This window comes from Anolis carolinensis, chromosome 1 (assembly GCF_035594765.1).
Source record: "Anolis carolinensis isolate JA03-04 chromosome 1, rAnoCar3.1.pri, whole genome shotgun sequence".
NCBI lineage: Eukaryota > Metazoa > Chordata > Lepidosauria > Squamata > Dactyloidae > Anolis > Anolis carolinensis.
This window is the reverse complement of record NC_085841.1, coordinates 252,039,434-252,061,905: the sequence shown is the minus strand read 5'-3', so window position 1 is coordinate 252,061,905 and position 22,472 is coordinate 252,039,434. Positions and strand designations below refer to the sequence as shown.

Genomic DNA, 22,472 nt, shown 5'->3' with positions numbered 1-22,472 from the left:
TTCACCATTCAGTTTTCACAACTATGCATAGAAATTGGAAATACAGTACAATTCCCTTGTTCGTGGACTCTGTGATGCATGGTTTCACTTACTTATGCTCCAAAAAATATTCCCTCCATAAGTATGTGTAAGTCTCAATAGGTCCTCCGGTGGTATTCTATAATATGCTTCTGGCCTGTGTATAATCAAATATAGAGTTCACAATTATTTATGATTTCAGGTATCCACAGTCTTGGAGTGTTCCCCCAGCAGATATAGAGGTTGTACTGTATTGTAGCTTAGACAATTCTGATTTCAGTATTCAATGCTATTCTTTATACTTGGAGATTTTATCTAAGTCCTTCCTTGACTGCCTTTCCAAGTCTTAAGATCCATCTACACTGTAGCATTAATGCAAACTGACACAACTTTAACTGCCATGGCTCAGTGCTATGGAATCCTGGGAGTTGTAGTTTTATAAAGCCTTTAGTTTTGTGCTTCATCAAAATGCAGGCCCCACGGTTCCATAGCATTGAGTTAAAGTGGTGTCAAACTGAATTACCGTAATTCTACTGTGTAGATGCACCCTAAATCTTTTATGACCAAATTTTATTTGAGTGCTGGAAATGTGAGTGTCCTTTGTTTTCTTTGAGAGCAAGGTTAGCTTAGTGTACCCAGGGCAGACGGTACATGATAATAATATCGCATATTTCTTCTAAGCGAGCTGAATAACCAAGGAATTAAGGAGTAATGGCCTCTTTCCTTTCCTTTCCTTTCCTTTCCTTTCCCCTTTATGCCAAAATGAAAATCAAGACAACTCACAACTTAGATTAAAACTATCTGAGAAGCTTGTCTCCTTTTGCCTAATGGTGAGACCAGCCTAATTATTTCAGTTGAATGTTGATGTGGAACCAACACATTAAAAGTTCTGTCTGAGTAACACCAAATACATAATTCCTGATCTTAATTATGCAGAGAGAGTTTCATGCATATGTGTAGGCAGTGTGCAGATGTTCCCCTTAATATTATTTTAAAAAACGCACTTTTGTACACTCTGCATCCATCCTATATACATAGTTTGAGCGTCTACAGACGCATATTATCTAATTGTCCCAATTTGGCAGGGACATCCCCAGTTAATAGCTGCCTTTAAAATGCCATTTCCCTTCTCCATTTCCCTCTTTGTCCTCAGTTTCTTTCAGTTAGTTTGCTCAAAGTACAAAGTAGTTTGCACTCAACTCAGCAGGAATGAAAGGGGAGAAGGATGGAATCTCGTCTTTGAACTCAAGACATAAATGCTACAATTTCTTTGCTTAAAATAGTAGTTTGGTGTGTTCTCATTAAGACAGGTTTGCTGTCTTGTTGCCTGTCCCACCCTTTAGAGCACACTCTGATGTGGCTTGGACACATGTCCTGGTTTTCATCTGCGAAGTGTTGGGGATATGTAGAGGGTTTTATTACTTACACATTGAGATTCTCTTTGAAATGCCATCACGGGAAGCATGAAGACGCTGGACTGCAAGTGTTTTTCCAGCACCAGAAGCTCCAGGGATGTTCATTCTAATTTAACTCCCAAAACATGTCTGGAGCAATGGTTTCATATAAGAGCTCATCCCATCCACAAGTTTACTGTTGAATCCAGATGTTGCAACCAGAAGTATCTTTCAATTGCAATATTTGGGCAATGTATGGTAGAAAATTACAGGTTGTGGAAAGCTCTTGGTGTACAGAGGCAAAATTGGCCGCCATGGAGATTATCATCTTTCATATGCAAAGGTACTCTAATGAGACATCATGAACCAACAACATGAAACACATTATATTTATCCTGCAGTGCTAACTATGCCAGTATCTAGAGAGAAAGAAATAAGCATCAAGTCAAGATGGATCACTTTTATTTGATGAATTATAAACATTGATGAAGAGATTCTGAACCTAATGAGATCGCTGCCTCCCTGACAACTTAATCTGATTTTGGGTTGCTGTGAGCTTTCCGGGCTGTATGGCCATGTTCCAGAATCATTCTCCCCTGACATTTCACCCACGTCTATGGCAGGCATTCTCAGAAGTTGTGAGGTTTGTTGGAAACTAGGCAAGCAGGGTTTATACAGGGTGTTTGAAAAAGAACTCCCTATTCACCATTTAATTTAAACACCCTATATATCTGTGGAAAGTCCAGGCTGGAAGAAAGAACTCTTGTCTGTTTGAGGCAAGTGTGAATGTTTCAATAAAATGTTAGCATTTCATGGCCTTGCAGATCCAAAGCCTGGCTGCGTCCTTCCTGAGTGAATCCTTTGTTTGGAGGTGTTAGATGGCCCTGATTGTTTCTTGTCTGGAATTACCCTGTTTTCTGAATGCTTTTCTTTATTTACTGTTCTGATTTTAGAGTTTTTTTTAAATACGGGTAGCCAATTGTTGTTCATTTTCATGGTTTCCTCCTTTCTGTTGAAATTGTCCACATGCTTGTGGATTTGAGTGGCTTCTCTGTGTAGTCTGACATGGTGGTTGTGAGAGTGGTCCAGCATTTCTGTGTTCTCAAATAATATGCTGTGTCCAGGGTTGTTCATCACTGCTCGGCTCTGGTTGAGTTAGTCTGCAGTGCCTTTCATGTTCCTTGACTCGTGTTTGGTGGTCCTTATGGAGACTTGTCCACAGCTGCATGGAATAAGGTAGATTCCTGCAGAGGTGAGAGGATCGCTCTTGTCCTTCGCTGAATGTAGCATTTGTTGGATTTTCTTAGTGGGTCTGCAGATAGTTTGTAGGTTGTGTTTCTTCATCAACTTCCCTATGCGGTCAGCGGTTCTCTGATTTTAGTACTTTGTGTGTGTGTGTGTGTGTGTGTGTGAGAGAGAGAGAGAGAGAGAGGAGGAGCAAAAGAATGTGAAAGAGATGTTTAGAAATATGCTTGAATTAAGCTGGAGTAGTTTTGCTTTACTCTCTATGGCCTTTTGCCAGGTAATGTGGAGCCAAACATTGTTGTACTTTGGGTGTACAAAATCTTTGTACATTTTGGGTTTACAAAATCTGAATAGGTGAACACCTACAAACCATAATAACACACTCTGTAACTTTTTTCTTTTGAGAGCAATGTTCTCAGATAACCCTCTGCCATCCCACTTTTGCAGCTGCTTTTAAAATGTCCCAGTTTCTCTCTCCCCTCCTGTACTCTCTCTGTTTACTTCATTGGTTGATAACTGAGTTCAGATTAACTCAGCAATATGCTCAGGTAAATTCAGGGCCCTTCCACACAACCCCATGTCCCAGAAGATCAAGGCAGAAAATCCCACAATCTCTGCTTTGAACTTGTTTATCTGAGTCCACACTCAGATAATGTGGGTTTTTCTGCCTTGATATTCTGGGATATAGGGCTGTGTGGAAGGACCTTTCATTTGTATATTCTTCCTCATTAGTAACATTTACCATCTTGACCATATTCTGATGCTGCTTGGCCATACATGTTTTCATCTGTGAAATGTTAGAGGTATGTAATCGTGCATCAGTGGAAGAAATCTTATCAAAGTTACATAGGTCTACCACTGGCCAGTATCTTGATACCCTGTTTCCCCTAAAATAAGACATCCCCAGAAAATAAGACCTAGTAGAGGTTTTGCTAAATTGCTAAATATAAGGCCTCCCCTGAAAGTAAGACCTAGCAAAGTTTTTGTTTGGAAGCATGCCCAACGAACAGAACACCAGAGCATGCAGGATTGGTAAATGTACGTACCATAAAGTTTTGTACATGGAAATATGGTAGTAACAAGAAATTCTTGATAGGATTCACAGTTTGTCTGGTTATGCTGGTTTATGATGACAACTACTGTACAGTATATAATAAATGTTCATTTTTTTGTTCAACAATAAATGTGAATTCTTCTTCATGGAAAAATAAGACATCCCCTGAAAATAAGACCTAGAGCATCTTTGGGAGCAAAAATTAATATAAGACACTGTCTTATTTTCGGGGAAACACGGTAGGAAACTGTGTTACAGAGCCTGAAAGTGTTACTTTTTGGAATATATCTCTCCAAATTTCCCAGCCCACAGAGCCATGGTTCAGGTATTTGTAATCCCAAACAGGTAATATTTCCAGGAAAACGTGGCTTGCGTGTGATTTTTTTGTGGAGAAAAGGGCAAAATGTCAATATAAAATGAAAATGAAATGTGAAGAGACCCAGGGAGAGATCCAAGCTGACATATCTAATGCCTGAGCACAGCTGCGCTTTATCCTAAATAGACCAGAAGGAAGAATATTTATGGGCACTGCCATAAAAATTATCCTTAATGTTGTTAAACGGTTATTCACGTCTGTTAATTTTTGACAACTAGGAAAGAAGCCAAAACTAACAGATATAATTTATTTAAAAGGGCCATTGATTTATTACTTTGCTAGGATTAATAAAACCAACAGTGATTCTAAATGCTATTTCAGAATACACTTTTTTGTGTATGTTAAGTGTGTCATTAATTTGCAGATGACAGAATAGTTTTCTCTTTGCTTTCTATGTATTTATAATATTTAGGCTTAACTGCTCACCCCCACAATGTGGCAGTAGCATGAGGAAATTTGTGCCACTTTCATCTTATTATTTATGTTCAAATCGCACAAGTACTCATGAGTGTAAATTACTTTTTAGTCCGTATAATACAATGCCAATGGCTACATCCACATGGATGTGAAAAGCAGTAGTGCTAAGCAGCTTCTGATGCCATGATCCTGATTATGGCACAAGTGATCCACATATCAGCTTTGTACAGCGTGCTTGAATTAAGCTGGGGTAGTTTTGCTTTGTGGCACAGCGGGTTAAACCGCTGAGCTACTGAACTTGCTGACTGAAAGGTTGGCGATTCAAATCCGGGGAGCGGGGTGAGCTCCCGCTGTTAGCCCCAGCTTCTGCCATACCTGGCAATTCAAAAACATGAGTAGATCATTAGATACCGTTCCGGCAGGAAGGTAACGATGCTCCATGCAGTCATGCTGGCCACATGACCTTGGAGGTATCTACGGACAACGCCGGCTCTTTGGCTTAGAAATGGAGATGAGCACTAACCCGCAGAGTTGGACATGACAAGACTAATGTCAAGGGAAAACCTTTACCTTTAGTTTTGCTTTACATGCTGTGGCCTTTACATGCTGTGTCGCCAGTTATTTTTGGGCTGCATGTCCCATCAACCCTGCCAGAACAGTGCTGCCACAAACTTCCAGACCAGCAATTTATGGAATGCCATACATTCCTCATCACACTCTGTGGAGCCCTACAAGGTTCTGGCCTGAGCCCTGTGCTTTTAAATATTTACATGAAGCTATTGAAGGAAATCACCTGGAAGTGTGGACTTAAAGAGTCTTTGATGTGTGATGACCTACATTTCTAACAGCTGCTTCCAGCAGTTAATCCCAGGAAGGCTTTGGAACTCCCAAACATACATCTACAATCTGTTTTATCATGGATGCAAGCAAATACATTAAAACTTAATGCCAACTAGAAGGAAGTAGTGTGAGTAGAAATTAGATTGGGATGAGTGTGTTGTAGATGAGATAGCACTCTCTCTAAAATATCAAATGTGCATGGAGAAGGGGATCCTGGATCAAGGACTCTCTATGAAAACATATAATACACTTTATTTATATTCTGTGTTATCTCCCCGGAGGGATTCAGAGCGGATTACAGTTTTATATATATAAGGCAAACATTCAATGCCCTTTTACACAATGAACAAAGGACGTGCAATACACAGACAGAGGTAAAGGCCTTCCCCTTTCCATCTCCGGTGTCTGGAGGCGATGCTCAGCTCTGGCCATGGGTAGGTGCTCTTGTTCCATTTTTCCATGCTGAGGAGCCTGTTATCCATAGATTTTCTCTGATTGTTACCGGCATGTCTTAATGGGGTGCCCTTTTACCCACCCACACTCCCCGCTGAGGTGGTACCTATTGATCTACTAGCATTACATGCTTTTGAACTGTTAGGTAGGCAGAAGCTAGACTGACAGCGGGGGTTCACCCCAACTCGCAACTTCAAATTGCTAACCCTCTGGTCAGCAGATTTTCTGCAGCTAGCAGTTTTAACTGCTGCACTACCATAGCCCATATCTTTTGTGAGCTGAGCCTGATGCCACCTCTGAGGCAAGGTCCACCACTTTCCAGTTTTCATAAATGTCTGTATGCATGAGTGATGTGGGCACTTGTATTCTTTTACTGTCATTATGCAAGGGGCAATCTTTATGGGGCCCCTTCTTCCCATCCAACAAGCCAGGCACAAAGGGCAACCATGCTCTCTCCTCCTACCATTAAATAGGCAGAAGTTTCAGAGGCCTCTTGCAGTTGTGGTGTGTTTTCTGAACTCAGATAGCGTTTTTATTCCTAAATTAATTCAGTGTACAGATGTGTGTGCTCACTGATGTGTGGGACAATTGCAAAAGGGAGAGTGAGGAACAATACATATCTGAGTTTCCCCTAAATCTGATGATGTGAAAGAAGAAATCTATTAACTACCTCCTGCCGAGTTCTGTAACAAGGGCTTTGGCTGAATGTGATAATTGGTAAATTGACAAAATAACAGTTTCTACGCAGTATCTGAAAAGAGAAAAAGAATGATAATATATTGAAAGTTAAGGTTTTCCCCTTGGTTTACAAAGATACTATATCTGTGTTAACTGGAAAATCAAATGCATGAAGCCGATTGGCTGAGTTTGCAAGGACCTGTGAATCGATTTTTCAACTGTTTCTGTCCTGCTGCTGGAGAACCGGTTTGAACAGGTTTTTCTCTGTGTGTGTGAGAGAGTCTACTGAGTACTTGTTGGAAAGAAGATAGCTCTGTACTCGGAGAGGCTTGTCTATTTCTGAGGCCTTGTTTGCTGCTGATCTTCACTGAAGCAGATTTATGAACTAAAAAAGGACGGCCATGGAAATACAGTGGGTGACTGACCCAGGGCACATTACATTTTCTCAGCCTCAAAGGAAGGAAATGGGGAACCCTGGGTGAACAGATATTGTCAAGAAAACTCTATGAGGAGCTTGCTATATGTCAGAGTCAGTTTTTAAGGCACATAACTACAGTAAAGGCCCACTGAACTCCATGGTAAGTGTATTTAGGATCATAGCTTTACATATGAATCAATGACTTCAGCATATGAAATAAATGAATAACTGATACAAGAATGGTGTTGAATAGTTGCTGTGATTGAGATGGGACATCGGAAAGCTATTACAGAATGTAACAACTTAAAAAGTATATAGTGTGTCCAATCCTTTTTGCTTTCGGAGAAAAGCGCAATGTAACAATAGATTTGGAATATGTGCAATGACTATGGAACAGCCTTGGATCACGATTTCTGGATTATGTGATTTTAATACTGAATGTAATGTTTTAAAATGTTTAATATGCATTTTTAATTCTATTTATTTTAAGCTTAACGCTTGTATGTGTTTATGGCATTGAATAATTGCCATATGTAAGCTGCCTTGAGCCCCCTTCGGGGTAGAGAAAGGCAGGGTATAAATAGGGTAAATAAATAAATTAAATAAATCCTTATGAATTCAATATCATTTCTTAGATTGGTTCCAGACATGCTCAAATCAAGACAGAGTCTTGGTGAAAGATAGGGGAAGATTCATAGTGAGAAGCTGGATTTTAGTCTGTCATAAATAACATTGGAAACTGCTGTTTTGTCTTAGAGCATGCTGCGGCTCATGAATAATCTCTTTTCTTTACCAATTAAATGTACAGCTGGTTGCTGAGAAAATCTCAGTCTGGCCGTTCTTTCTTTCTTTCTCTTTCTTTTTTCGTTCTTTTCTCTTTTTTCCTTGGGAGCCCGCTCTGCCCAAAATGTCAGAGAGCGGGTAAGAATAATCAAAGATAAAGAGGGAAACTCTTTGTCCCAAAGGCTCGTATTCCACAAAAATTTGTAAGAAGAGTTTCCTTGTGAACATGTCTGGATCTACGATACATAAGGGGTTAAGTACTCCTCTGAGATGGATAGTGTGTTTGAATGATGTGCCAACTTAAATGTCAGGGGACATTTGGAGAGGGACTGCTTTCAAGCGATAGTTTAGCGATAAACTTCTTTTTGTTGTTGTTTTTAAATCTGTGCCTTCCTTCTAGCACCATTGTCCGGTTTGGAACAAAGAACTTCTTTGTGGGCATGATAGTTCATAGTCTGTTGCCACTGGATACCTGACTGCTTAATCACAACGCTTGTATACATGGACTGATATCAGGACATGCACCCGTGATGTGTGTGCGTGTGCGTGTACACTTTAGAGGCTACTGTCTTACAGCAATCTAACATAACGTCATGTTTATTTTTGTGTGTGCCCAAAATGCAGGTGTGATGGCTGGGTTCAATATGAGTGGCGATCTCAGGAAACCTGCAGAGAATATCCCTCTAGGATCCCTGGCTGCCATAGGCATTTCGTAAGTCTCTTGAAAATATGGATTTGGGCAGATTCCAGCATTCACAAACACAAAGGCAAACATTCAATGCCTAGAAACAACTGAACACAGATAACGGTAAAGGCTTCCCATTCCGGCTCTGAGGGGTGGTGCTTATCTCCATTTCTAAGCCGAAGAGCCCGCGTTGTCCGTAGGCACCTCCTAGGTCATGTGGCTGGCATTACTGCATGGAGCACCATTTACCGTCCTGTTTTCGAACTGCTAGGTTAGCAGAAGCTGGGTAAACATAACTAAATTCCATGTTTAGACTTGGGTCCCATTTGCAGAGTATCTCATTATGTATATGTGAATTGTAAATACTGTATTAAAAAATTAAAAATCAAAATCCAGAGTATTTGAAATCCCAGTCACTTCAGATAAGGGATATTAAACTTGTCAATCCTTAGTGTGATTAATTCATTTTGTATTCTAATTGTCCTTTTTAAATCTAGCAGCCTTTGGCAGCTGTTACCAAGTTCTACTAGATCTGGAAAAAAAAATTGAACTACAACTCCCAGAATCTTCCAGCAAGCTGAAGATATTCAGAGGAGTGTAGTGCAATAAAATAATTTCCCCGTGCTCTGCCTTCTGCACTTGGTCACTTTGGAAAGTTGATTTGTGAATTAGTTTCTTCCTTTTCCAGTCTTCTAAATTTCCCTCTAGTTCAGAAAATATGTTGGGATTCCAGAGCAACCAGCCTACCTCAGGGCTGATATAAATTATTTTTAGAAACACCTTCCCACTCCTCAATTTTTTAGTGGGAAGAAAACTCTCAAGGCAGAGACTTTTGCTTGCATCCATTGGAGATCCCAAGAAAAATTACATAGCAAAATAATTTTTATTCAACATTCTTGAATAAAATTTCACTGGGTACACAATCATAAGGCATGGTCTACACTGAGGTTTGTATGATGCTTTTCACTTCTTTTCCCACAAGGATGGTAAAACATCAGAACATCCGGGCGTCCACTGGGAACGTTCCTGCAGACAGCCAATTCTCTCACACCAGAAATGACTTGCAGTTTCTCAAGTTGCTCCTGACATGAAAAAAACAACAACAACAACAACTTCAGTTTACTGATGAATTATTTGATTAGTAGCCAGAGATTATGACACATTAGATAAGTGCCACTGTTGTGTCTTTCTGGAGAGCTACCTTCCAGCCCAATAACAGTTAACTAGGTGTCCCTAGAGGTTTTTGGTTGGCTTTAGAGAAGTCAGAAACAATAATTATGTGGCATACAGTTCACAAAAGTGCAAATAAAGCTGTGTCTTTTCTTTACATTTGATTTATTAGCACAAAAATTAGTTTCAGATGAATTTAGGCTTTAACTGGATCAAATTATGGAGAGAAAAGAAAAGGAGAAGGCAAGACTGGAGGAATGCCCTTCCTAAATTATGCCATTTGTATCTTTCCTTCTTCTAACCTACGTTTTACATTAAGTATTTGGCTCAAGATTCTTACTTTTCATTCTCAATTACTACAGTATTTACAAAGCAAGACTAGGTCCAGCTGATATATAAAGCACTAGCTGTGCCCAGCCACGCATTGCTGTGGCAAAGTATGGTGGTATGGGAAATAAAGTATTGAGGAATTGGTGGTAGTTAAGGTCAAGGGTAAAGGTTTTCCCCAGACATTAAGTCCAGTCGTGTCTTACTCTGGGGGTTGGTGCTCATCTCCATTTCTAAGCCGAAGAGCCGGCGTTGTCCGTAGACTCCTCCAAGGTCATGTGGGATGACTACATGGAGCGGCGTTACCTTCCCGCCGGAGCAGTACCTATTGATGCACTCACATTTGCATGTTTTCGAACTTCTGGGTTGGCAGAAGCTGGAGCTAACAGTGGGGGCTCTCTCCGCTCCCCCAATTCAAACCTGTGGCCTTTCAGTCCAGAAGTTCAGCAGCTCAGCGCTTTAACACGCTGCGCCATCAGGGGATATTATTTCCTAAAGGTTGTGAATATACAATATTTCTGATTGGTTTTTTTTTTGTTTGTTGGAGGCAAGTATGAATGCTGCAATTAGGAAAAATGATTAGGATGTAATGGCTTTGCAGCTTTAAAGCCTGGCTGTTTTCTCCCTGAGTGAATTTTTTGTTGGGAGGTATTAGCTGGCCCTGATTGTTTCCTGTCTGGAATTCCCTTGTTTTCAGAGTGGTGTTGTTTGCGATATTTTATGTGCTTCTACTGTCTGTGGCCCTGAGAAAACAGGATTTGCCAGACTTTGATGATGGGAATACTTTGTTGGGAGGTGTTAGCTGGCCCTGATTGTTTCCTGTGTGGAATTCCCCTGTTTATTTACTGTCCTGGTTTTAGAGATTATATTGTTCTGCATTATTCTATCCCAGTAATTATTTCATATTAAAGAAAAATCTCACTTATCCAACATTCGCTTATACAATGTTCTGGATTATCCAACGCAGTCTGCCTTTTCATAATCAATGCTTTTGTAGTCAGTGTTTTAAATTCATTGTGATATTTTAGTGGTAAATTTGTAAATACAGTACAGTAGAGTCTCACTTATCCAACATAAACGGGCCGGCAGAACGTTGGATAAGCGAATATGTTGGATAATGAGGAATTAAGGATAACCCTATTAAACATCAAATTAAGTTATGATTTTACAAATTAAGCACCAAAACATCATGTTAGACAACAAATTTGTCAGAAAAAGTAGTTCAGTACACAGTAATGCTATATAGTAATTACTGTATTTATGAATTTAGCACCAAAATATCACGATATATTGAAAGCATTGACTACAAAAATGCGTTGGATAATCCAGAACGTTGGATAAGCGAGTGTTGGATAAGTGAGACTCTACTGTAAATACTACATAGCATTACTGCGCATGGAACTACTTTTTCTGTCAAATTTGTTGTATAATATGATGTTTTGGTGCTTAATTTGTATAACGATTACCTAATTTGATGTTTAATTGGCTTTTCCTGAATCCCTTCCTATTATCCAACATATTCACTTATCCTGCCGGCCTGTTTACGTTGGATAAGTGAGACTCTACTGTATATTGATAATCTTAAATTATCTGCTTAGAACTGGATTATATGAGGCCCCTTCTTCACAGCTGTATAAAATGCACACTGAAGTGGATTATATGGTAGTGTGGAGTCAAGATAATCCAGTGCAAAGCAGATAATATAAGATTATAAATGGGTTATATAGTGTGGAAGGGCCTTGAGTCTACACTGCCATATAATCCAGTGCAAATTAGATAATCTGTGGAAGAAGCCTAAGTGAGGCCTAAATCTGCCTGTCCCCTAACTGAAACCTGGCTGTCCCTTGGTTGCTAGGCAACCAAGTGGGCAGAGATTAGCTCTCTAAACTGGCAGCAATTGGATAAAAAAAATTATTGCTCTCCCTCTAATTAGGACTTTATTTTTCTTTTCTTTTTGTTGTATCAACCTTGAGGCGTGGATGATGGGTTGTGTTGTCAAATTTTGAGGTTGGGGGGCCTGTACTTTTGTTGTTTTGTGAATTGCCGTGATGCCATCACTCTTTTATATATATAGATAAACACAAGTGGTTGACCTTCCTTTTGAGGTCTTTATATGGCCATCCAAACTTTGTGCTGTAATTGTCCATTCCTCTTTGGGAAGGGGTTGGACTAGATGGCTCTAGTGGTCCCTTCCAACCCTAAGATCCTATGTTTTCATTTTTGTTTGCATGCATTTATGTAACTGGATTGCTTGTGAGCAAGAGCTACAATGGTGGCGACCCAAAGCTTTATTGCTTATAGGTATATTGTGGTTTACATAGATTGAAGAGTATTCTCTCCTAAAAGCATGAAAACATGTTCTTGTTTTGCCAAGCCAGCAAATGCAAAGTTCCAGGAGATACTAAAATGCCCCTAGGGCTACACAGGACAGGTACATCTTATGTTCCCAGCCTCAGAGAAGAACAGGCACAACTATAATTAATTTTTGCTGAAGTGGATAATGTTATATCTTGAGGCAGTATGTGTTTGAATATTTACCAAAAAATGGATGATTGTCATCTCCTTGACATGAATGTTTTTTTATTTGCAGGTGGTTTCTGTACATAGTCTTCGTTTTTTTACTAGGAGCTATTTGTACGCGAGAAGCTCTCCGCTATGATTTTATGATAGCAGAAAAGGTAATTAACTAATTTATCCAAATGCATAAAATGGATTCACTCAATACTGAGAAGGACTTGTTCAACATAGAAATATATTTTCAAAGCAGTGGGTTTCTGTACCGGTCTGTTTCGGTATAGCAGTCTGAATAGTTGTGGCAGTATTTGAATGAATACTGGGTTTTGTACTTCCCTTCCCTTCTTGTGACTGGAGTTCCCATTTCACTTTTAGTTTTGTGATAGTGGCCTGTGTTGGATTGTGTAAGTAATATAAAAACTTGGCTAACTGTGGTTTGAACAAGCCATGATTTGTTTTGCTGACATGTTGTGTCAAACTATGATTTAGTGCCGTGGTTCTCAACCTGGGTATTTCCAGGTGTTTTGGCCTATAACTCCTAGAAATCCCAGCCAGTTTACCAGCTTTTAGGATTTCTGGGAGTTGAAGGCCAAAACATCTGGGGACCCACAGGTTGAGAGCCACCGATTTAGTTCTAAATTCAAAAGAAAGTAATATGTGAAGTAAAAATGAATAGCAGTTATCAAACGACTTAAATTATTCAATGAAGAGGGTTAAGTGCTACACTATCAATTCAATATTTGGAGCAAAATGTGTCCCAAACATAATGCTGATAAATGTAACTATGGCTCCTTTGTTTAATTTGCTTTCCGTAAGGATGTGTTGCAAGGAGGCAGCTGATGATCTTACAGAGATGTTTATCACCATCCATGTATTTATTAGTGTAGGAAAAATAAAGTAATATATCTTAGATTTTAAAACTAGAACTTGCCTTCCAGAAAACCTGCATTCCAGAGGCAAAATCAGAAGTGGAAAGTGCCTAGCTACCACTACAAATAACCATCCCATTTTCTCTCTCTCTGTGACATGCAGTAGTATACAAAAATATATTCCTGTTTCACTGAAAGAGGCTGCTCACAGCATTTTGTGTTGTCAATTGTTATCTGGGAGAACAAACTATGAACCTTTTAATTTTCTGTAATGTATAACTTTGTCTTAAGTTATTGAGATAGGGTGGATGAAACATAGATATGGAGCACTCTGTAATTTCAAACTGAACCTCTATCTTTGATCAAGAGAAGGTTGGAGATAACAGGTTGCAAATTCTCTCCATCATGTGCAACATTCATGCTTTTTCAAAAGCCTCAACTGATGCTAGTGGAGCCTTTTTAGAAGCCCAATTCCAGTTTAATTGTTCTGAGAGGAGGCCTGCTATGGAAAGGGCTAACCTTCCCACTCAATGATATGATATCTCTTCAAAGTTTTCTTCTCTTTGACTACAATTGAGCTTTATAATTAGGTATGTGGATAGGAGGTTCTGGGCTATTTGTCTGTGAGCAATGCAGAATGGAGTAGCTCTGCCTGCTGATGTCATGCAACCTGACACGCTTACTTAAAATCAATATAATCTTGAGACCTGCACATTTTTCTCACTCCCAAGATAGATGCTCAGTTTTTGGTAGTGTCCAGGGGTGTGTTTATACAGCTAAAACTAGTGGGACACTTCCATGTGTTCTTGGAGATGTCAGATCTGGCTATGCCTTGATATTATTGAACACTGAGTGTTAAAGCTGCTTCAGCAAACTGTAACTTTCCAGTAGATGAATTTGGTCATGTAACATGACTAAGTATTTCATTTGTCTACAAAGCCTCTATGGCAGTTAGCAGCTATATATATATATATATATATATATATATATATATATATATATTAATAACCACATAAAATGATCACAGAAATCTATAAGCAATTGTAAACTATCTGTCAGCAACAACCATAACTGTAGCCAGGAGTTGGGAAAGGGTAGTGCCAGGACGTTTCACCATAAGGAAAAACAAAGGGGATTAAGCTGGTGAACTCGGGGAACAAGCATAGTCAGTTGAGAAAAACCATCATTGTCCAGGCAAGGTCCCAATTTAAACAAGAAGGCCTTTGCCGCCCTTCCTGTAAAAGGGAAGCAATGTCTGCCAACTTGGGTGGGCAGAACCAGTGTTTCAGGAGCTTTTACTTCCCAGAGAGATGTTCCCAGTTGTAGGCTTAGTGGCTTACCACAGGAAAAAGCAATACATAGTACCACAGATTCCCAGCTTTAAGTTCAAACCAGACTTGACATGGGCATGAGACAATGAACCAGTCGGAGCTGCTAAAGTTTTAAATGTTGCACAGAAAAACTGAGAGTGGACATTAGAATTTTAATGTATGTATAATGTCCATGCAACTCAAGAATCTCCCTTTGTATAGTATTGTTCCAATGTAACAAAAGCAACAAAGAAAAAGCACAGAGGAAAAATAACCAGATTTGTCATAACTTTTTGCAAACGTTGACCAATTCATTGTTGAAGGCTTTCATGACCAGGATCACAGGGTTGTTGTATGTTTTCCGGGCTGTGTGGCCATGTTCCAGAAGTATTCTCTCCTGACGTTTCGCTCACATCTATGGCAGGCATCCTCAGAGGTTGTGAGGTATTGACCAATTCTCCAGATTAAAATCTATCTGTAAATTTCTTTCAAATGCTGAAACGCATTGTTAAATCTATCCGTTTAAGATACTTTGTCTTTCCAGTTTATTTATTTATTGGTCAGAAGTGAATTGAGAATACAGTTATAATGTATAGAAAAATGTGCCGTCCGCCGGACAATAAAAAACTATAAAACTGAAACGTGCTGTCCTTTATCCGGGCGAACTGCAAATCCCTATAAGCTGTCCTATAGATATTGAACGACTGAGTCTGGATAACTTCAAAAAAGGATGTTTATTCATACAAGGTTGTAAACCTGGCACAGATCTTAAAGTTGCAGAAAATGAAACAAATTTCTATAGGTTTTAGTCACAGAATTATCCCTGGTTCCAGAAGGCAAAAGTGATTATAAAACCACTATACCCTAATCACGCTGCCTATATTAGAAGGAGAAACTCTTTCCTTCCCTATCTTTACAGCAAAGATTAGTTCTAGAAGCGACAGAATAGTCCTGCTCCTCTAACTAGATTTCCTATTCCAGATCAATATAATTCAATACTTATCTAATTTGGATAGGCTTAGATTGGCCTGGTTTTGAGGATGATTTGTCCCAGTTAGCCTTGCACAGCTCCAGCACGTTGGAAGACTATAGCCAGAATGAAGCTCCAAAATGGAGACTAGACCCTGGTAAAAAGGGCGGTCCTAAGATGTTGCATTCTTTGACCAATCACTGCAAAGAAAACTGCAGCCAGCTCTTGCAGATTCCAAGCCATTTTTCCTAGGCTTTTGCAGCCAGAGGCTCAAACAAAATGTAAAGGAGGGAAAACAAACAAACGACCAATAGGTAAGGCAAACCATCGTCCTGGGGGACGGAACACTCCCCGCTAAATTCCCAGGATGTGGGAATTTACCAATCAAAAACATACAAACACCTTTGTATACACAACAATACAAACACTAGAACTTTAAACATCTCCAATAAGCAACACGAGGTCACTAATTGGTCTGTCCAAAATGGACACTTTGCCTCTGTTGCAAGTCTTTAATTGAACTTTCCTGACCTTACCGTCCGGGCAAGGAAAGGTCTTTAATACAATGCCCATGGGCCACGCATGGCGGGGCAAGTCTTTGTCCTTTAACAACACAACGTTGTTAACCTCAATGTTGTCCTGTGGGCTTTGCCAGATTCTTCTAGCTTGAAGCTGGCTTAAGTACTCGGCTTTCCACCTTTTCCAAAAGTGGTTGGCCAAGGACTGCACCTGTTTCCACAGGGCACGGTGAGTTCCGTCCGGAACTGGCAACATGACGTCCTTCCATCCTGGCACCTTTTGTGTCAAAATAAGTGCAGGAGTCAGTGGTTGTAAGTTCTCAGGGTCACTGGTAAGGGGAACCAGCGGCCGGTTGTTGATAATTGCGGTAACTTCCGCCATAAGTGTCACCAAAACATCATGCGTCAATGACCTATGACTCAAAAACATGGCATTAAGGATTTTGCGACTAATACCAATCATCCTCTCCCAAACACCACCCATATGGGAGGCGTGAGGAACATTGAAAGTCCACATAATTTGTTCAGTATTCGTAAAGTTCTGAACCTTTGGGTCTCTCCCAAACCTAGACACACAATTGAGTTCTTTGGTCGCACCTACAAAATTGGTGCCACAGTCCGACCGAATTGACTTAATTGGCCCTCTGAGGGCTATGAACCTTTTTAATGCGTTTAAAAATGATGAAGTGTCCATCCCTTCTATGACTTCTATATGGACAGCTCGTATTACTAAACAAGTAAACAAAACTGCCCACCTCTTGTTATTTACAACACCACCCCTGGTTTTCCTAGTGACAACCTCCCAAGGACCAAACACATCGATTCCCACATGGGAAAAGGGTGGGTCTGTCAAAGTCCTATCCTGAGGTAGTTCTGCCATCAACTGACTTTGACAGTTTCGCCTAAGGCGCCTGCATTTAACACATTTGAAAATACAACTGTTGACCAACCTTTTGGCATTAACTACCCACAGACCTTCATTTCTAAGGGCTGCCTCAGTTAGAGTTCTACCCTGATGATGGATCCTTTCATGGTGATGCCGAACGAGCAGCAATGCAGTGTGACTATTAGGGGGTATGATGATGGGGTTTTTTATGCACGCCTTGAGTTTAGCTTTGGCTAACCTTCCTCCAACTCTCAAAATACCCTCCTTGTCTAGAAATGGGTTTAACTCATTTAGAAGACTTTGATTAGGGATGTTGAGCCCTTGCTCTAGCCTAGCTATTTCCTGCTTGAAAGCAGATCTCTGTACTGACTTGAATATGACGCTCTTAGCCTTTATCATATCCTGGACCTGTAAAGGCTCACTATCTTTGCAAGCTAAACGATGTATAAGCCTAGCAACTGCTCTAAGAAGACTGTGCCACTCCGAAAAACATTCAAAACGGTGTGGTTCCAGGCAAGATCTTTGGCCCATCTTGATTTCTGTGGTTGATTTGCAGGCTTTCACCTCTGCACTTCGTGAGACTTGAGCATTCATAATGTCCGAAAACCTTTGCTCATCTTTCGAGAGCGCTGTGGCTTCGTCTCTCTCAGAGACTTTGAAAATGGAGGAATACTCTGGAGTTATTGCTTGGCAGTAGACTGAGATGTGACTTAGGCAACTGCGCACAAGTGTAGGACGTCCACCTTTAAGCACCTGTGCTTGATTGGAGTCCAACGACGATGGTGGGTGCATCTTGTTTATGCACACTGGGCCTGTAACTGTCCAGCCTAGTGGTAGCAGCTGAGCAATGGGCGCCCCTGGAGGTCCCTTAACTTGGTCGTTCACATAGAACAAGTTCGGACAGTCCGCACCAAGCAGAAGGGCAATGTCCACATCTGGACGGAAAGCAGGTATGGCATTCTTTAATCGTCGCAAATGTGGATGAGCCTCCACAACTTCTCTAGTTACAATTTGTTTTTTGTTCCGAGGGATGGAGGAACACTCAATCAGGTCTGGCAACTTGAACTGCCTCTTCTGGTCGCAAGAGGAGACAACAAAGCCAGATGCTATGCGACCCTGCAACTTCTTTTTTCCTGCACACGTAGTCATAGTGTAGTCAACCATCTTGGTTTTAAGGTCAAACATGCGGAAGAACTCTGGAGTAGCCAGGGAGGCGTCGCTCTGTGAATCCAGGGCCACATAGAGTCTCTTTCTAAGCCAAGGGCTCTTGGCTGGATATACATCTGCTAGGCAGATGGGATGGCAAACTCTGTACTGGTGCGAGTCAGAACACAGCTCTGTACAGGCGACTGCTGAAACCTCCACCTGCATCTCTGGTACGACTGGCTTGTCGGTGTCTTCGACTGCTGACTTTTCTTTTGGTGAAACGTTCCCTTTGGGGTGGGAGATGACACTGGAGTTGTGCATTGCGGTGCAATGCTTGAGGCTGTTGCATTTCTCACACTTGACGTTTTCTTTGCAGTTGGACGCAAAGTGTGGAGTTGCTCCACAGCATCTAAAGCAGATTCCCTGCTTTTGAACTAGCTGTTGCCTTTCTTTGTATGACTTTCTACTAAACTCCCTGCAGTTGGCCAAGCTGTGAGGCTTTTGGTGGATAGGGCAAAGCAACTCTTTTACCTCCGACCTGGGTTCATCAGTCTTGTGTTGAGTTTCGACTGCCTTTACGCTGACAGGTCTATTGGCCTCTCTAGGTGGTTTCTTGTCCACTTCAGATGCCTTCCCTGGATGGGTCCCTTGGTATAAGGTGGGGAGGCCCGTCTGCGGATCATTCCTTTCTCTGGCCGCCCTGGTGATGAACTGGACCAAATGAGAAAATGGAGGGTATGCCTGGGAGTGGGCCTCCTTGTAGTTGAAGACCTCCTGTCCCCAGCTTTCTTGCAAAGTGAAGGGCAGCTTGGTCAAGATCTGCCTCTGGGACAGGTGCTGATCGAGGCACTTCAAACCGGGCAGTTCTGGATTCTCCTTGGCCGACTCTAATTCCGTAAGGAGATCGCTGAGGTCCCACAAGAGTTTGAAGTCTTTGAGTTTTAAAGCTGGGAACCTTTGGAGCTTGTCCATAAGAGATGCTTCAATCTCTGTGCTGGCCCCATACCTCTGCTGCAACCTGGCCCAGGCCTTTTCCAGGGCTTTGTCGGGATCGGCTACGTGGGCTGCGTAGATCTTCTTAACTTGTGAGGATGAGGCTGGGCCCAACCATGCAGCCAGAAGAGTCAGTTCTTCCTCAGGCAATAACTTTAAGTCTCTGATTGCTCTCTGGAAGGTGGCCTTCCAGAGAAGAAATTCCTCAGGCATGTCCGAAAACTTTTCGACACCCTTGTCCTTAAGATCTCTTCTGGGGCTTCTGATGATGGAGACAAGCTGGGACTCTGGCGTCGAAGGGAACAATTGAGGAGTTTGCTGTTGTGGAGTGGACTCCCACCGTGTACCTTGCGTCAACCTTTGGCCTCTTGGAGGGATGACATCGACCACTGACGAATCGATGGTTCCCTGTGCAGCTGTCTGTAGGGGCCAACTAGCGCTCGGCCTTGAGGCCCTGATTGACTGACCTAGGGATTTAGCAGGAGGCACAGGTAGCTCGGGCAAGGGTGAGCTCCCCGCTATGACGCTCTGCTCTGCAGGAAACTCAAAAGTGACTTTGGGGCCCTGCTCTGGGTAAGGAGAGAAGTCTTCCTGTTCCTCATCCGAAAACTGGCTGTTCATGCTGCCAAGGTGCGCAAACACTTTGGCAGAAGGATCCTGTATTGGTAACTGGCTTACATTTTCTTCTGTGAGTGGCTCAATTAGGGCCTTGGCCAAAGTCTCAGCCCTTACCTTTTTGGCAGTAGCATCCATCCTTATTCTAAGCATTTCTATTTCACCTTGCCTTTGGGCCTGTTCCATTTGCATTTCGCTTTGTCTACGGGCCTGTTCTATTTGCATTTCGCTTTGTCTACGGGCCTGTTCTATTTGCAGTCGTTGCTCTTCTTCTTTAAAGGGAAGGGTGAGATCAGCTGCCTTAGCATCAGCCTCCGCCCCCGCTACCTTGCTCTTTAGCTTCAGACGTGCAGCCTCCTTAATGTGCAAGGCAGCTAGGGAAGAGATGGCACTCCCAGCAGCAGAAGACTTGCTAGAGTGGCTATGTTTAGATGATGCACACTCCCTTAGCTTAGATACCTGGCTAGAGCGGTTGGACTTAAGACTAAGTGCCACAGCAGGTGATTTTAAAAGATTGGTCTCATGGCTGCATAAGGAAGACTGATTTCCTTTTGGCTCAGACCTTAGATTAACAGGTGGAGAACTAAATTCCAAGGCATCTAGAATTGCCCTCACCTTATTTTCTTTCTCATTAGTGTCAGCTAAGACACTCACTATTTCTAACTCTGAATCCTTGGCGTTAATGCGCTCGAGGACCTGGACTATCTTAGACACCAAACCCCTCCAAATACCGAAGGTCTCTTCAAGGTCGGTCTGTAATATGGATGGCACCCTTGTAATACCCAAGCTCTCAATTCTGTCCATCAATGTTACAATTCGCTCCCATGCCGAACCTAACCTCACATGGAGGAGCTCCTTTTCACCTATTAGATGGGCTAGCATCTTGGCTGAAGGGTGCTTTATCCTTTGGGGCCTTTCATTCCTACTTTCAGCCTCAGAAGGAGGTATACCATCTGTATCATCTTGAAATTGCATAGACATTATGTATTCTTAATAGCAAGTAAATTTACAACAAAAGCAAATACAATATACCTGCAAGTAAATTTACAATAAAAGCAAATTCAATATATAATACAATGCACAACACTTAACCATAGCAATATATATCACTAAGTAACTATACTTTACAAAGATTGTGACCTTTGGCGCCAGATTTTAGTGGGCAAGCTGCAAAATGCCAACTGACAGCAACTTGCCACTTGATACCTCCCTTGCCCGAGTGACGTAAACTGCCAAAATGGCGACTTCGCCAAATTTTCAAGCACCTCGTGCTCTGCGGCTCGAGGCCTGCCGCCGAAGGAGCACCGAGGCTGGCTTTGGAAAGGAGGAGAGAAAAGACGCCTCCTCCCCGCTGTGAAGGGAGGTCACCACCGCAGGACGATGAAGCAGGTCACCACCGCAGGACGATGAGGCAGGTCACCACCGCAGGACGATGAGGCAGGTCACCACCGCCAGGCGATGAGGCAGGTCACCACCGCAGGACGATGAGGCAGGTCACCACCGCAGGACGATGAGGCAGGTCGAAGCCGGCCGAGTGCTCCGGCCGAACTCGCAGCAGCGTTGCCAGGCCTGTCCAGGTTCTAGCCTGGTTCTGGTGGGCTTCACGCCTCAGAGCCAGCCAAAGAACTGTCGCTGGTGCTCCGCGGCTCGAGGTCTACCGCCGAGGGAGCCCTGGACGTTGCTGGGAACTGCACAGCCTGTGCAAACCCAGAAAGCCACTGGGCCACGTGCGCACACGCGAGCCAAATAGCAAGGAAATAGAGCCCCACTATTTGACTCCTTCAGGTCTGAGAGCGGGCTCCACTGCCTCAGACGCTGGTAGAGTCTTTAGGTATGCAGACTGAGCTCAGGCGGAAAAGCCGCGGCCTAAACTAAACTTCCTAAACTATAAAAAACTATAAGCCGTGCAAGCTAGCTCAAGCGGAAAAACCGCTGATCTACCTCAAAACTGTGCCGTCCGCCGGACAATAAAAAACTATAAAACTGAAACGTGCTGTCCTTTATCCGGGCGAACTGCAAATCCCTATAAGCTGTCCTATAGATATTGAACGACTGAGTCTGGATAACTTCAAAAAAGGATGTTTATTCATACAAGGTTGTAAACCTGGCACAGATCTTAAAGTTGCAGAAAATGAAACAAATTTCTATAGGTTTTAGTCACAGAATTATCCCTGGTTCCAGAAGGCAAAAGTGATTATAAAACCACTATACCCTAATCACGCTGCCTATATTAGAAGGAGAAACTCTTTCCTTCCCTATCTTTACAGCAAAGATTAGTTCTAGAAGCGACAGAATAGTCCTGCTCCTCTAACTAGATTTCCTATTCCAGATCAATATAATTCAATACTTATCTAATTTGGATAGGCTTAGATTGGCCTGGTTTTGAGGATGATTTGTCCCAGTTAGCCTTGCACAGCTCCAGCACGTTGGAAGACTATAGCCAGAATGAAGCTCCAAAATGGAGACTAGACCCTGGTAAAAAGGGCGGTCCTAAGATGTTGCATTCTTTGACCAATCACTGCAAAGAAAACTGCAGCCAGCTCTTGCAGATTCCAAGCCATTTTTCCTAGGCTTTTGCAGCCAGAGGCTCAAACAAAATGTAAAGGAGGGAAAACAAACAAACGACCAATAGGTAAGGCAAACCATCGTCCTGGGGGACGGAACAAAAAACCACAAACAAAGGTAAGAACTTGGCTTTAGTCTTTCCAGTATAGTATCAGGTTTTGATCAGTCAAGAGGTTGTGAAAAGCTTTTGGATAAGAACACAGTGCAATAATAGATGTCTAATTTGTG

The 22,472-nt window shown here is 41.9% G+C and overlaps 1 protein-coding gene across 2 annotated transcripts in view; it reads left to right on the top strand.

The window, feature by feature from the left end:
* Window positions 1-22,472, top strand: part of slc12a8 (solute carrier family 12 member 8) — a 96,133-nt gene that overhangs the window by 60,407 nt on the left and 13,254 nt on the right. For both annotated transcript variants that reach the window (XM_062973208.1, XM_062973276.1), the window contains exons 7-8: window positions 8,301-8,388; window positions 12,449-12,536. In XM_062973208.1, coding sequence (XP_062829278.1) covers window positions 8,301-8,388; window positions 12,449-12,536 — 176 coding nt within the window. The remainder of the gene's footprint in view (window positions 1-8,300; window positions 8,389-12,448; window positions 12,537-22,472) is intronic.